The sequence below is a fragment of the Rattus norvegicus genome, chromosome 8 (genome assembly GCF_036323735.1).
Source record: "Rattus norvegicus strain BN/NHsdMcwi chromosome 8, GRCr8, whole genome shotgun sequence".
In the NCBI taxonomy this organism is placed as follows: domain Eukaryota; kingdom Metazoa; phylum Chordata; class Mammalia; order Rodentia; family Muridae; genus Rattus; species Rattus norvegicus.
In genome coordinates, this window is record NC_086026.1 from 86,841,683 (window position 1) to 86,857,324 (window position 15,642).

Here is a 15,642-nt window from a genome sequence, read left to right on the forward strand (position 1 = left end):
TCAAGTACTTATTTCCAATTGGCAATGTTTTTAATATTAAGATGTTTTATTTTTTTAAAAATGTGACAAAAGAGACTTCAAGCCAGAAGATATAGGGAAGGATACTACATACTCATCAATGGAAAAATCCCCCAAGAGGATATTGCAATTTGAAATATCTATATACCAAATACAAGGAAATGTATGCTCACAAAAGAAACACTACTGCAGCTAAAATAACACATCGACCTTCACACAGTGATAGTGGAAGACTTGGATACTACCCTCTTGCTAATAGACAGGTTACCCGGAGAAATACTAAACAGAGAAAAAATGAAGTGGCTGATGTCATAGACCAAATGACAGATTTATAAAGCATTTTATGCAAATACAAGAGAATATACCTTCGTCTCACCAGATCATGCAACTTTCTCCAAATTGATCATTTACTTGGACACAAAACAAGTCTCAACAGATACAAGAAAACTGAAATAACACCTGAAATGACATCCTAACTGGCCACCAAGAGTTAAAGCTGGATATCAGCAACCACAGCAGCAACAGAAAGCTTACAAACTCACTAAAATGGAACAACTCACACTGAGTGAAAATAAGTGGGTCAAGACATAAATTAAGAAAGAAATGAAATTAAGAAAGAAAAAATTCAATTTTCTGGAATTGAATGCAAATGAATACACAATATACCCAAACTTATGGTACACAATGAAGGCAGTTCTAAGAGGCAAGGTCATAACACTAAGGACCTCCCTAAAATAATTGGAGAGATCACATATTAGCAACTAAACAGCACACCCAAAGCTCTAAAATGAAAAGGAGAAATCACATCCCAAAAGAGTAGATGGCAAGAAATCAAACTCAAGGCTGAAATCAACAAAACAGAAAGAAAACAAAATAAAAAAAAAAACAAAAATCCTGAAGATTCAGTGAAACAAAGAATTGGGTTTTTGAAAAAATCATTATGATTGACAAATCCTTATTCAAATCAAAAGAAGGAAAGATTATAGCTAAATTAACAAAACTAAAAATGGAAAGAACATATCAACAGACAGCGAGGAAATCCAGAGAATCATGAGGACATACTTTAAAAACCTGTACTCCCAAAATTGGAAAAACCTAAAAGAAATGGATACATAACACAAAAGTTAAATCAAGATCAGATAAACAATTTAAACAGACCTATAGGTCTGAGTTAAATGGAAGCAATAATGAAGTCTCCCAAACAATAAAGGTCCATGACCAGATGGTTGTAGTATAGAATTCTACCAGACTTTCAAAAAGTGTTAACACCAATACTCCTCAAATTATTATTCCACAAAACAGAAACAGAAGGAACCTTGCCCAGTTTGTTTTGTGAGTTCACAAAGACCTGACAAAGAGAATCACAACATAGATGCAAAATTTTTTCATAAAACATTTGCAAGTAGAATCCAAGAACACATCAAAAAGATTATTCACCATGATCAAACAGACTTATTGATAAGTATGTTGAACTAACCCTGCATCTCTGGAATAAGTTTGTTTGGTCCTGGTGGATTGTATTTTTGATGTGTTTTTCTTTGTTACCAAAAGAGAAAGGTAACACCAACCCAGATACAAAACCTTTGATCTACAAGAATGACCTGCCTGTAACATATACTTGTGTGATAGTGAAACAAATTTTTTTAAAGTAATTAACCAATATTTGATGACTTAAGATCTACCCATGAGATGGAAACCATCTCCGACACTGCTCAGGTGACAACCTGAGACTAAACAGGCCACAGACCAAGGGAAAAACCAAATATTAACATTCTGACAAATAAACATAGCAATAAATAACACTTAATGACATTCTGCTCTATCAGTGTCTTACTCAAGCACCATTAGAGAAGCGTCCTCCTGAAGTATACAGAAAAAAGTACAGAAACCCACATTCTGATCTGAACAATGCACGAAGTGAGACCTTAGAATACTCAGTCCTAAAAGAGATGTCTTCATCAAATCCCTCTCCTCGAGCTTTAGGGAACTTGACAAGAAAGAGTGTAAAAGCCAGATGGGATAGAAGACACCCGGAACAAGACGTCCCAAACGAGTAGGACAATGGACATATTAACTCACAGACACAACGGCAGCATAAAAAGAGCCTATACAAATTAGGGCTAAACATGGTTCCAGCACTGAGAAGGAAAGTGGACATAAGCCTCCATCCCTAAGCCAGAAGCTATCGCCAATTGATAACTCACAAATGAAAAATTAATCTTATCTAACAGAGTTTTGGTGAGTATACAAACTACTCTCAAGACCAAGCCCAGTGCTCAACAGTAACACTTTCAATCAACAAATGGCCATCAACAAAACAAATTCAATGGTCTTGTGATAGTTCTTTGTCGGTGCTCTTTTTTGTCTTACGAGTCCACTCCATATGTATTGTGTCTTATAGTGGGACTTTCACAGACCTGCCAGTGATATAAATACTCACTGTGTTTACTCAGGTGTTTGTTAATATTTTATATTAAGATAAAGTTATTAAAATATTGATTTTTTTAAAGCCTAGGCCTTAGCTTGACTGTCTTCCGAATACTCTCTCCTGACTCATTCATTCTGGCCTATGTCCCACCACATGGCCAGGTCTACCTCTCTGCTCTGCTCTTGTCCATCTGTCCATTCCAGAGTTGTTCCCACCCCTGGTTTCTTCTCCTAGAGTCCCTCTCTCTGCCTGGAAGTTCCGCCATCTCCTTCTTGCCCAGCTATTGACTGTTAGCTTTTAATTAAAGCTAATCAGATATAATTCTAGATGGCTTCAGCAGGTGAGGAAGGAACAAATATTCACAAAATATGAGACTCATGATGGGCTATTAGCTCTCTGCCAGTACAGAATTAAGACTTAAAAAGACAGGGCCACACATTCATACAGTGGACCCCAACAGCTCTTGGTCCTGCCTTATCGTAGGATTCCTTTGTGTGTGAATGAGTGAGTCTCTGCGTTCATGTGTACTTCGAGCTTTTTCTTCAACTCTTTCTTTTTCCTGGTTTTTGCTATTGTTGTTATGTCCTACTCTTGTTTGCTTGTTTTAGTTTTATCTAGTTTTATTAGTTTTTTAGATTCTTGTTTGTATTCTAATGAAAGAGAGAAAGAAATTGGGGTTTGGGTGGTTGGGGAAGAGGGGAGTTTCTGGGAGTGGTTGGGGAAAGAAAAACTATAATCAGAATGTATTGTACCAATGGATTATTTTCAGTAAAAACCAACAAAGGAAAAAAAGCGAAAAAAAATACGTCACAATGAAATATTTCAGCTAGATTCTACATGTCTGGGGCCATACAACAAATGCGCTCAGGGACAGATGTTTTTGTCACTAAGATTAAGCCAAAAAGAGAAATATGATTAAAAGAAGGGACTGTTCTCAGCTTCCCAGAAGAAATACACAAGTCAACAGTTCCGTAATTAAATTTTAAAACATTTTCAGGGTGACAACAAGCACTTAGAGGCCCAGACACTCCCGTTTCCTACGGCAAATTATCACAGAGGCCTTCACTGCGGTGAGATACTCTGTCTGCTGCTGGAGAACATAACTAAAGAGCCTTATACTCCAATCGCACAAGTGCGTCTGTTAAAATACCTGCTCACTGGCATTCATTTGTTAATGCTAAAAGTCCAATTACTCTGATTTAGCCAGTTGAACAGAACGTTCTTAATGAACACATTGAAAGAGTCCGTCCATTCTGAAAACAATTTAGGAGCTGAGAACACTGCCTCTGTTGTGCTTTCCTGAAGAGTCTCCGAACATTAAAAACCTATTTTGAGTTTGATAAAATATCCCATTCCACCCACCACAAAGATTTTTTTTCTCTTCTGAAGCATCCTAATAGTTATCCAATTCCCATTACCTCCAAAATTTGTCAGAAAAGTTTTCAAATTGAGAGCAAGGCCATTTATCTCTATGTTGATCAAAAATAAATTACCCTGGTTTATTCACCAGACAGGTTTTTCCTTGTGTATACAGTCAATGTAGCATGATCTATGAGGTAGCTGTAGGCAGTTTGCCTCCAAGTTTAAAAATGGTCTTTTTTAGTAAAGTGACTGCCAAATTATATTATTTTGGGGTTGTGGTCTTTTTTTTTTTATTTCTCCTCCTTCTTCCCTCCCCTCCTCCTCCTACTCCTCCTCTTCCTCCCCCTCCTCCTTTTCCTATCTTGCTGTCTAGGTTGTTCTTGAAGCCCCGAGGCATAAGCAATTCTCCCACCTCTTCCTCCCTGACATGTGCTGGGCTCTGTTCATTTTTGCCAGAATATTTAATATTATCTTATCCACTAAACTTTAATGCTATGGCTGACAAGCAAGTGTTGAGGTCTGGAGACAGACTGTAGGATGCATTACAGGGTAGATAATAAATTCAGACCCTGTCCAGAGTTTATACTATGATTTTGAGTTTGTCTGCCTTTCCCCTGCTCCCTCCCACCCAGCAAGGCCCAGACTGTTGCTTCTTTCCCACCTCACATTCCCAGGTTGGGGGTCACATCCTTCCTTAGTCCTGACTCAGCAGAGGAGTTGAGGACCTCATAGCTGCCACATCTACATGATAACCATGCTTCCTGTTGGTTGTTTGTTTGTTTGGTGTCTTTACTATTTCCTACATGGAAAACAAATTCCTAGTTAAGCCATCCACACCTCTCTGCTTGTTCCCTCTGGTTCGGTCAGCACTTATTAGCCAGGGCTCTTGCCTACTGGAGATTCAATAAATCTTTGTGACACAAATAAATAATTCTGCCGTGTTTACTTCTAGACTTGAGGACTCCTAGATTTCTGTATAAAATAGACACCATCTATGTTTTTTGGGAAGAGAATCATGTTATGTGTTAAACACGGTCTTTATAATTTTGAACCTAATTACTCTGATAGATGGTCATTTTTTTGTCTTGAAGCTCAGTTTATCTCAATGTGCTGTTTTTCTCTCCACTGTGCTTTGTGTCTCTAAATCTAAATATTCATAACTTATCTTAAGAAGATAAGTGGTTTCAAGGCTGCCCAAAGCCTTTGAGCCACCAGTAGGTAAGTTCTGGACTACTTATAACCAGCCTCCCTTTCTTTTCATTGATATTATTTTGTTAAAATATCAGAGAAAATCTCCTTTCTGAGGCACTCCATCTGAATCATGGTTTGTATAATATGCACATAGTGTTGATATTATAACCCACTTGCACGAGTTCTATGTGAGTCAGGAGCTTGTGGTTTTCTAGTGCTCCCAGGAAATCTGACAGGCATCTTAATTGGGGTCAGGACAAAGTTTCAAAACCAAGTCAAATATTCTGCAGTTAGTATTCTGCCCAGAGAGAGACTGAGAGATGATAGATAGATAGATAGATAGATAGATAGATAGATAGATAGATAGATAGATAGGGCACACCAATAACATTGGATTATATGGTAAGCAACAATTTCTAGAAACAGGCCGAATCTACAAACTCTGATAGGCTGATTAAAAGTTCCATGACTGTGGAGAGGTTGGGATGGTGCAGGTCTACAGCCCAGTTACTGTATATCTTGGGCTATCTTTAGCTCTAAAAGAGCTATTTTTGTCCACCTCTATGAGAATTCTGCTAAACAAATAAAAAGTTTGAGTGTATTAACTTAGAAAAATTCTCTACTCTGTCACTCAAAATGCTAAGAACTTGATCAGACGGCTTCTGAAGCTGGGAATCTCCCTGCCTGCTTCTCTGATGTTTCCACCACTATGGTTTTTAAAAATGACTTGATTTATGACCTGCTTTGTTCTGTTGTTATATAAATCTCATGAAATAGCTTCCATGAAATTTGGGGTAACTTAAGTTTGTAATTCCAGGCCGCAGGGCCTCAGAATAAACCATCTTTATTTCCTCTGTGGTAAGAATGGGTGGGTGTGTGTGTGTGTGTGTGTGTGTGTGTGTGTGTGTGTGCGCATCTGTGTTTCTGTGAGTCTGTGTGTCTGTATCAAGAAATCACTAAAACAACTACTGAATATGCACAGACAGAGCATAAAACTCAAGGGCTCAGGGTGGCTTCTGAGGGCAGAAACAGGGGTGAGCAGATGAAAAGACGCACGTGAATGAATGGGAGCTTTAAAAAGGAAAAATGCTTTCATAAAGGAAAGATTGCTTAAGATGAAGCCTGTTTTTCCAGCTATACTGATGGGCCGTTTCTCTCATTCTAACACCAAGTTTATATTAATAGAGCTATGTATGGAAATGTGAATTAAATTCAATACTGGAATGTACCAGTAAAAATTTCACTTGATTCTGGTAACAGCCTAAAGGTTTTATTTTCCACCATGGGCATTGAATTGATTTTTTTTCACTTATAGGCATAAGATAACTTAATGATTCACCAAAAGAAATTCCACAACAGATACCTTATCAATAGATACTGCGGCTGAGTTTCCACTTTCATTTCACTAAGAATAATTGTCATTACTAATCAAATGAGAACACTCGAACATGAAAGGGGACACTGAATTAATATCTTATTTATCAAAATACATATTTACCTACTCAAATTGTTTATTACAGAACAGATCAAATATTTCTTTGTAAAAAAAATAACCTATTTCTAAAAATAAAGCTGCCTCAAAATAAATAAATGCATACACTCATTTATGTTTTTAAAGCCCAAACTAATTAGGACACCAAGTTATCTACACAGAAACATACATTTTCCTAGCTATTTGAGAGAACAGCTAATGTCTTGGTCTGACTCCCACCAGCACTGGTGGCAGCCTAGGGGCCTACAAAGGGTTAAGGGCCAGTATAATCCCGGATGTGAGGGGTTTCTGAACAGGGAGAACAAGGCTGGCTGAACTGGTCCTGAAGTGAAAGCTTCCTTATTCTGTTTCTGTTTCTTCCTTTGAATTTCATTGTTGTTCGTTTGTTAGTTTGTTTCCTAACAGGCTCCTCCAGAGACAATCACTGAGATATTTAAATTTAAAGTGGTAGGAAAGCTAAAGGAAGCTGGTGAGTTACAATGTTCATGTCATAGACCACAGTCGTGGTTGGTTCAAGGAGAAGATATGTATACAAAGAAATCTCCTTCTGTCTTTGATGGGATATGAGCAGATTCAAAATGAAGTAAAATTGAGTATGGTTGTAAACAAGGTGTTGTATTTTGGGTAAGCGAATGCAGTAAAATGGTTGCTGAGTAATTAACAAGGCACGGCCATAAGAGACTGTTTTGAAAACAGAAAGAGAAGATAGTTTTAAGGGTGCCTGTGGATTGTTTCCTTTGGCTTCAAAGCTGTTGATCCTACTCTTGCTCGTAAACCACTCAGGTTTTCACAGGAATAGCCTCTTCTTGCTTAGGAGATCCTATCCATCATCCTTCAGGCAGATCAGGAGCCTCACTCAGACCGAGTCTGGAGTTCATTTATCTGGTTTCATGTTACCAGCAGAGTAGTGACTGAGAGAAACACTGATGAGGGGTAACTTTCTGCCCACACTGACTTAGCTGTGCCAAATAAAAGGAAAGATAATTGGAATATGGGGGAAAGAAGAGAACAGGCAATTGAGCGATGGATTTGGAGTGCTTAACTAGGCCAAAAGAATTAGAATTTCAGGCTGACTGAAAATGAATAAACATACCTGAGATTATGGGAGTAAGAAACAGGAGACTAAGACAGAAGATGGATAGGGAACAATACGTTATAACAGAATGATAAGGTTTTTACTTAATCACTTTCTGCATGTTCTCAACTGAGGGCGAAGAAAAGCAGTGAGGAACCTGCAGAATCATATGAATGCCTGGACTATGCTAAGTATCATCTTCTGAATGTCCTGAATTTTATGACATGGAGGACAGTAGAGGAAGGACTAGGAAAGACCTCGAACAAGACAGAAGCTGAGATGCTGCATGTGGTACCCGCCTGCCTTTAAAGACAAAAACACTAAGGCTCATTGCAAGTGAGAAATCAATTGGATAAAGTCATGGCAGATGGCATACAACTTCATATCACATGAGCAGATGCATCTATCTCCAGTCTTCTTCATTGTTTTAGCAGGACCAGTAGTATGAACAACACTTCAAAACTAAGAAAATACCTGTGAGATTTGGGGGAGGGGTGAGATTTGGGAGTGATTTTATAGCTATTCAACCACTGAGCCATATTCTCCAACCCACTCTTAAATTTTGATTTGAGGAAGTCTAGACTTCAAATTTAGTTCAAAAATTATAAGATTGGGTGAGCAGAGATATATCCGTGTCTACACATGGCGTCCTAGCCTTCTTTAACACAAACTCCGTTCTCTCTGCCTGTTTTCCTTTGCCTATTGCCTGTTCTCTCTAGTGATTAGTGCAGTTCCTCTGCCCAGCTCCTCTGCCCCAATATTCTAGACTCAACTGATTTGTCAAAACTTCCTCCCTTCCTCTTAGTTGGCACTGCTCCATTATGGGTCCTTCATTGTTTTCTGTTTGTCTTTTAGAGTTTTTCCCACAATGATGATTTGTTTGCCAACCTAACCTTCATCAAATGGTTTCTTTGGGTTATTTCTCAACCCTCCTAACCTGTCTGGAATTCACTTCCAAAGTAATTTCTCATATGTGGATTCTCTTCTCTGCAGAATTTAAACAGACCATTATCTCTATTCACACACTTATCAGCCAATCAATAAATGACTTATTTTATATGTGTTTCTTTTTCTTAAAATTTACATATTACTGATCCATTGACAACAAATTCCTTACTACTGACTTATTGACAATAAATTCCTGGCTAGCATTCTAATTCATGGGAAAGAAAAGTTTGCCTTAGCTATTTTGCCTATAAGGCACATTGTAGCCTCTTTGTGTTAGAACTCAATGTCAGACTTAGGATATATTTTAAATAGTAAAACCATGAATTCTAACAGCAGAAGAGACACCCCTGTGTGGAATGTGAGAGGAAGCAGAGTACCACTTTGCTCATCACTATGCACCAGTAACTTTCCTCATTGCTATGACCAAATATCTGACAAGTCGAAGTTTGCAGGAGGAAAGGTTCATCTTGGCTCACCCTTGAGGACAGTGTACAACATTACAAGTTACAAGAGGAATAGCTTACACTGCAGTGCATGCAGATCAAGAAGCAAGGAAAAGAAGGATGAAGTCTAACTGCCTATTCCCTTCCCAGATTTATTCAGGCCTGCGCTCCAGTCCATGGAATGGCACTACACGTGCTGAGATTAAGGGTGGGTCTTCCATCCTCAGGTGCCCATCTTTAAAACCTTCAGATGAGCCTCTGGATGGTCATAACTCCAGTCAGGTTGACAATGACCATCAACGATAATGACTTGAATTTTTTTTTCATTGGGGTATTCCACAGTCAACTAGAAGATCCAGTCAAGAGCGGACAGTATTAACACTTGCTCATAATGAAGTCTATGGGCTGGTCAATTGACTCTGTCATTAAAGGCTCTTGCTGTTTTAATGCCCCAACACCTATACGATATCCAGAGCCTCTGTAAAGAAGGGAGGAGAGAAATAACTCCAGACAGTTGTCCTCTGGTGGCCACATCTGTGCCACAGCATTCACTCTAGTGTGCATACATCATGTATACATAAAATAGCATCCTTCGAAATTTGCAAATACAAATGACGTTTGACTAGATGCAGTCATAGGTAAGGGTGCTTGCAGCTTCTGGTGTCCAAAGCACCTGTGGAAACGAGTGAAGGATGTGTGGGTGAACAAGATGATGGCGCTGAGAGAGCCTCAGAGTTTTCTTGCTTTCGATACAAATTTCACTGTGCTCTAGAGGTAGAGGTAGTTGACTGAGACTCTATGAGGATGTGCCACACCGGTGAGTATGGAGGATAAGGCAAGCTCATATACCAGTTTTAGTCAGATGCTCTAGAGAAATAGGGTCATACACACCACTGGAAGATTTCAGAATTTACATAAAGCAGGAGAAGATCAGATGGCCACACCATCACTTCTCTGTGTACTTATATATATTCTAATATTGAAGCTTCCCAAGAGCTGGTGATCAAATGTGCCTTAAACAAACAAAACAAAATCTTAGTTTACTAAGATTATTCTAAACATATCAGTTGACTCAGATTTAGTATTCTTTAAATAGGAATTCTAGCTTCGGGTTCAGCTAGGAAAATGGATTATTAACACACATTTTCTACAATCTCTATAATGTGGAAAAAAATCATGTCAAGTGTGTCAAATTGTAGATGAACAAGAAAAGCTCAATAAAGAAACCTGTCAATCTATAATGGCTCGGGAGGTGACTGGCACAGACAAGGATTGGAGAGATTGAAAAGGGAAACAATTGCTATGAATGCTGCATGAAGTAACTTCACTGAAAAGGAGGCATAATTTGACTGATTTATAATGTACAAATGTTCGTACCCACGGGAGAAAACCCAGGTAATTTTATATAGGAGAATCCATGTAGAACTAGAATGGTGTCGGGTATTGATGGCCTGCCTAGAGGACAGTAAGTCCATCATTTTAAATAAAGTGGGCCAGCAATGCGAAACTGGGAAACAATGCTACTGCACAGCTGAGGGAGATCCCGCTCAACCTGGGAAATTACTGGCTACTACAAGAACAAAGTAAAGGAAAAATGATTATAATAGATGAGTACAGCCTTCAGTCTGGAGACTTTCAGAATATTAATAGAATATTAATGGCCGAAGTAAGGAAACCATTACAAGACAGTCTTCAGTAAAATGAATGAGTGAGGAATGACAAATTGATTTTTCCAGCTCTATTTCTATTATGGTGATAATAAATAAATGAATAAATAAATAATAAATCCATGATTGTAGTGACTTATGGGACAAAGGGTTTATTTGAGTTTATGGTTCCCGGGGAATGAGAGTCCATTACCATGACAGTGTTGAGCAGTGGCTTCAAGCAGGAATCTTGCAGCAAGCTGAGAGTTCATATCTTGACCACATTCAGGTAGCAGAGAGAGCATTCTGTATGAGTCTTTGAGTTCCCAAAGCTCACTGCAACAAACACAATTCTACCAACAAGGTCATACCTCCTAAGCCAAACAGAACCACCAACTGGGACCAAGTATTTAAATATAGGAACCTACAGGGGACATTCTTAATCAAACTACACCAGTGGAGGTAATGAGCAAGCAGCTGGAGGTAAGAAACAGAATAGCAATGGAGAAATAAGAATTGGACATGTGGATTTCATACTCACCAACACTGTGATACTCGCTGAAATCTGTGAACAGCCATATATCTAAAGTGTATCAACTAGAAATGTAGTCATTTGTAGTGGCACATCATGCCTATATGTTATAATCCCAGCTATATACAAGGCAGAAACTAGAAGGCTAGGCAGTTCATGCCTAGAATGTAACAAGACACTCTAAACAAAGTAAAATTTTGATTTGGGGTGTAGCTAAGTGTTACAAAAAAAAATCCTAGTATACATAAAACCATTGGTTCAATCTAGAGTCAAGGAAAAATAAAGAAAAAACAACAGGTACACAAGAGATGTTTAACAAAGGAGAGAATCAATCACTACACAGGAATAATGGAGATAGAGACCTGGAGACATTCTGCTAACAGTACATTAATCTTCATTAGAGCAATTCAGTTCAGTGCTAGGAGCAAAATCAGAATCCTTTCAAGGATGAGTTAGTCATGGCTGGGCATGGAGAGAATGTCTACTGTCCATTATGACAACAACAAGAAAGAAAGAAATTGCTAGATTTATAGCATCGTGAAGGAAATGAATGGAGAAGTGTGTTACTGTGCTGTGTCATGTCGTGTTGTTTGTTTGAGTTTCCTTTGTGCTACAGGGAAGCACCCAGTCTAGAAAAGATAAATGAAGACACAAAGGTCTGGGGAAACGGCAGTTCAAAGGCTCGCTCATAAAACATTCTGCCCTCTACATGGTTCTTGTTATGGTTCAGGCCCTTTGTTATCCAGTAATATACTTAATCTACCTTATTCTTATAGGCTCTGGTAAGATCCTGGTATCATCCTAATTTTCAAAGATGAGGAAACAAGCAATCAGAGGATGGATTACTCCCTAAATACCACCATCTAGAATAGGTGGAGTCAAGAAATTGTCTATAGTTGTTTCACAAATAATAGAAGGAGCTAAAAGATATAGCCTTCCTTTTACCACATAAACAATAATAAATAAAAATAAAGGCAGATGGATAAAACAGCTCAGAACAAGATGAAATCAAAACATGGGAACCTCATCACATGATGTGGCATGACCTCATTATGGACTTCTGATTAGAAAGTAGGGAGGGAATGGATTGGGGTCAGAGTATCACATGATGTGGCATGACATCATGATGGACCTCATCCCATGATGTGGTGTGACCTCATCATGGACTTTGATTAGAAAGTATGGAGGGACTGGATTGGGGTCAGAGTTTAAGACACAAAGCATCTGGTGAAAATGTAGAAGAATGCACTAGAACTCAACAACAATAAAATGAATGCCTGGTGGACCCCACAGTCCAATCCTGTCCAATTCAGCATGTGTTTCCAGGGAGTTCTTCAGAAGGTAGAGTAATAAGACTTACTTGTAGGTAAAGCTGTAAGGTCAAACTTGGAAATAACATTAGCACATTAGAATAAAGTTCACTTGATAGCAGATTATGTTTTACAACTCCAGGCCAGCAGATTGTTTTCAAGAAAACAAAAAAATATTGGTAATTGGGGAATATTAGCCACAGCTATGATGTTGCTATCAAATTTAGTAACTATTATGTTTTAATAGGGGGATAGGAATATATGATCAATCAATTAAATCTTCCTTTGACAACACTGTCTTATTACAAGATGGTTTTAATTAGCATTTTGGATGTGAATGGCTTTTTGTTTGAAATAGATGAATCTTAGACTCTGAAAGACAAAAATCTACTTATGAAGATTGTCTAGTTCATACACAGCTTTTACCTCTTCAATTTCTCTTCTGAAATAGACCCTTACTTGTGTAGCCTCTGCTGATATCAATCGCATAAACTCAAGTGACCCTTCCCACTGCAATCTGGCTCCTACAGGCAAATCTACAATACCTGCATGCCTACGGTTTTTGCAAATTATTTTTCAAAGCCTGGACAAGCAAAGCCAAACTAGGAATGGAATGGTAGATCTAATGTTGTTGAACAGTTGCTATTAGTACCACAAAGATATCTAAAGATGAAGCTGCTTCATATAACTAATACTATAAAATATGACTGTTACCCATCATGCAGTATAATTTATAAGGCAGGTAGTAGTTATGTTATTGTCACAAATAACATAATAAAATTTTAAACAACATAAAATCATGTTAACATGCTTCCTTCCCCTCTATATACTTCTTTCTATCAAACACCAATAGCAGGACACATCTAAAATCCATAGTAATGTCATCCTAAATGTTGTCGGTAGGTAATTGATCCTATAAACATTATTTAATTCATAACTGACTGTTCATTCATCACAGATGACAAAATATAAAAGGCTAAATCTTTATATGCCCATGCCCACTTTTCAGATGACTTTGTTTGAAGTAGGTTATCAACATTATTTTTTAATGAATAAAATCTCAAGAACCAATGAGTTTTGTCCTGCCATCTCCTCGGAGATGTCTTTGTTTTTATTTTTAATGTCAGTGATGCGTTTTACTGGACATGAAGAAATTTTTGATGAATTCTTTTAAATAAGATTTTTTGATCTGAATTATTTATTTAATTGAAGGTCAATTATTAGTGTAGAGAATTTTTAGGGTCTGGGAGTCTGTATTAGGTAACCAGGTTGCTATATAACATTCAAAATGGCAAAGGCATTTATTCAAAGGCCACACAGTGGTGCTGTACATTGCTAACAGGTTTCATGAATGCATTCCAATGGCAATCATAAATATATCATAATACATCAGCATATATGTATAGCCCAGGTGCTGAATACTTTGCATTTTATAAACATGTGTATGTATACACACACATATAGCCTATATGTAGTATACATTATACATATACTATACGTAAAATTTATATACATAATTATATACATAAATACATAGTATATATAGATTATATAGTATATAAAAACACATGTGTTTATAGAATTATATATTCATATACTATATATAGTATATAAGATATATACACTATACTATAAACTGATAGGCAAATGGACATAATATATAATAAAATATTAATGTTATTTTGCAGATACTTGAAGTAATTCTAAATATTTCTTATTTATGGTCTGCACTATGTCCCCTCAACAATTTACTGTAATTAATTAAACTTCTAAAGATATTGAAATAAGACTAAAACATAAATTCATAGTCCTACCCTATTAAATTCTAGACATTTCCTTGACATCTCTGCACTGGGCTAAGACCATGAAATAATGAGGAACACAGAGAAGGAACAGACTTAAGAAAAATGCATGTCTAGCATCCCTCAAAGTCATTGCCACCTAATTAAAGTACTAGAACTCAACCCAAGTATCTAATATGTTTGATATATTTAAATATTAAATATGCAAGCATTCAGGTCTTTTATCTAGATGATATCATACGTAAGTTTTAGATGTGTAGCACCCTAAAGTTTCATAGCAAAGAGCAATTCTCATTTTGGCAAAATAGTCTCACCTTATTGTATGTGTCCTGACTAAGTAGAGTGGGGGATTTCTCTTGTTCATCCCTCAGTGAGAAGGAAGACAAATGACTGAAGGGTCCTGGGGTAAGACAGTCAGCATGAGAGAGGGTCTGTGGACGTAGCAGGGACTTAGCAGGAGGATAGAGTTTAGACTGATATAAAGGATGGAGAGAAACAGGCTTGTGAGGGATGGCCATATCCTAGGAAGAAGAAAGGCAGAGGATAAGTTAGTGTATGAAAATCAAGCACACCACAACTTCCCTAAGAGATGCATGTTAGAACCTCTAACAGGATACTTGTTTTCATGGGGACTCTTTGAATAATCTTTTCCACTCTACCTCCAGTCTTTCCTGAAAGCAAACCAGGAGCTTGCAACATATCCCCTGCAGATGCTGTCTGTTGTTCCTGAAAGTATTGACAGAAGAAATGTATAGAGACTTGCAGAACCTATCTGGAGGGGTTGACTGGGCCCAGGCAAGCAGTCAGCAAAAAATGAGTCAGCAGAGGAAGGTATTAATGCAGCTGAGTTGGTGTAGAATTTTGCCAGAGCAATGGGAAGGAATTAATTTATGAGCAGAGGCTAAGAAGCTCCAGGTGTATTAATTTATCCAGCTGAGCTGAGCAGAAATAAAGGATCAGCTGGAAGTGAGTCTAAAAGAAATAAAGACCATTTTCACTTCCAAGCAGTTTTGTCTTGGATAGAACCTGGCAGTTCAGCAAACAGGTGAGTTTGCTGTGGAGGAAGCCATATTTAATTAGGATAGATTGCGAACATGAAAAAGGGTCAATGCAGGAGATTGAAGGATTAGGCAGGTAAATAAGAACATGAGTTATGTGAATGAAACAAGGAATCAATGAAGGTCAGAAGGAGCCGACATAAACATAGGAAATATAATTATAAAAACAAAGGGCTAATATTTATAGATACATAGTAATATTTTATACTCCTGAAATCTTTCTTGTCCAAAGGTTAATTGATTATCCTACAACAAAGCCCACTAGGACATTTACTGTATGACCAGCAACCTATTTTCTTACCTTTCTGACCACAGAATGAAGAAAAAGAGGATATGG

At 37.6% G+C, this 15,642-nt stretch overlaps 1 protein-coding gene across 22 annotated transcripts in view; it reads right to left on the minus strand.

Moving 5' to 3' along the window:
* Window positions 1-15,642, minus strand: part of Mlip (muscular LMNA-interacting protein) — a 269,627-nt gene that overhangs the window by 26,192 nt on the left and 227,793 nt on the right. For 16 of the 22 annotated variants that reach the window (XM_039082515.2, XM_039082514.2, XM_063266132.1 and 13 more), the window contains one exon: window positions 14,562-14,768. The exons of the other annotated variants lie outside the window; for them this stretch is intronic. In XM_039082515.2, coding sequence (XP_038938443.1) covers window positions 14,562-14,768 — 207 coding nt within the window. The remainder of the gene's footprint in view (window positions 1-14,561; window positions 14,769-15,642) is intronic. 22 annotated transcript variants of the gene reach the window in all.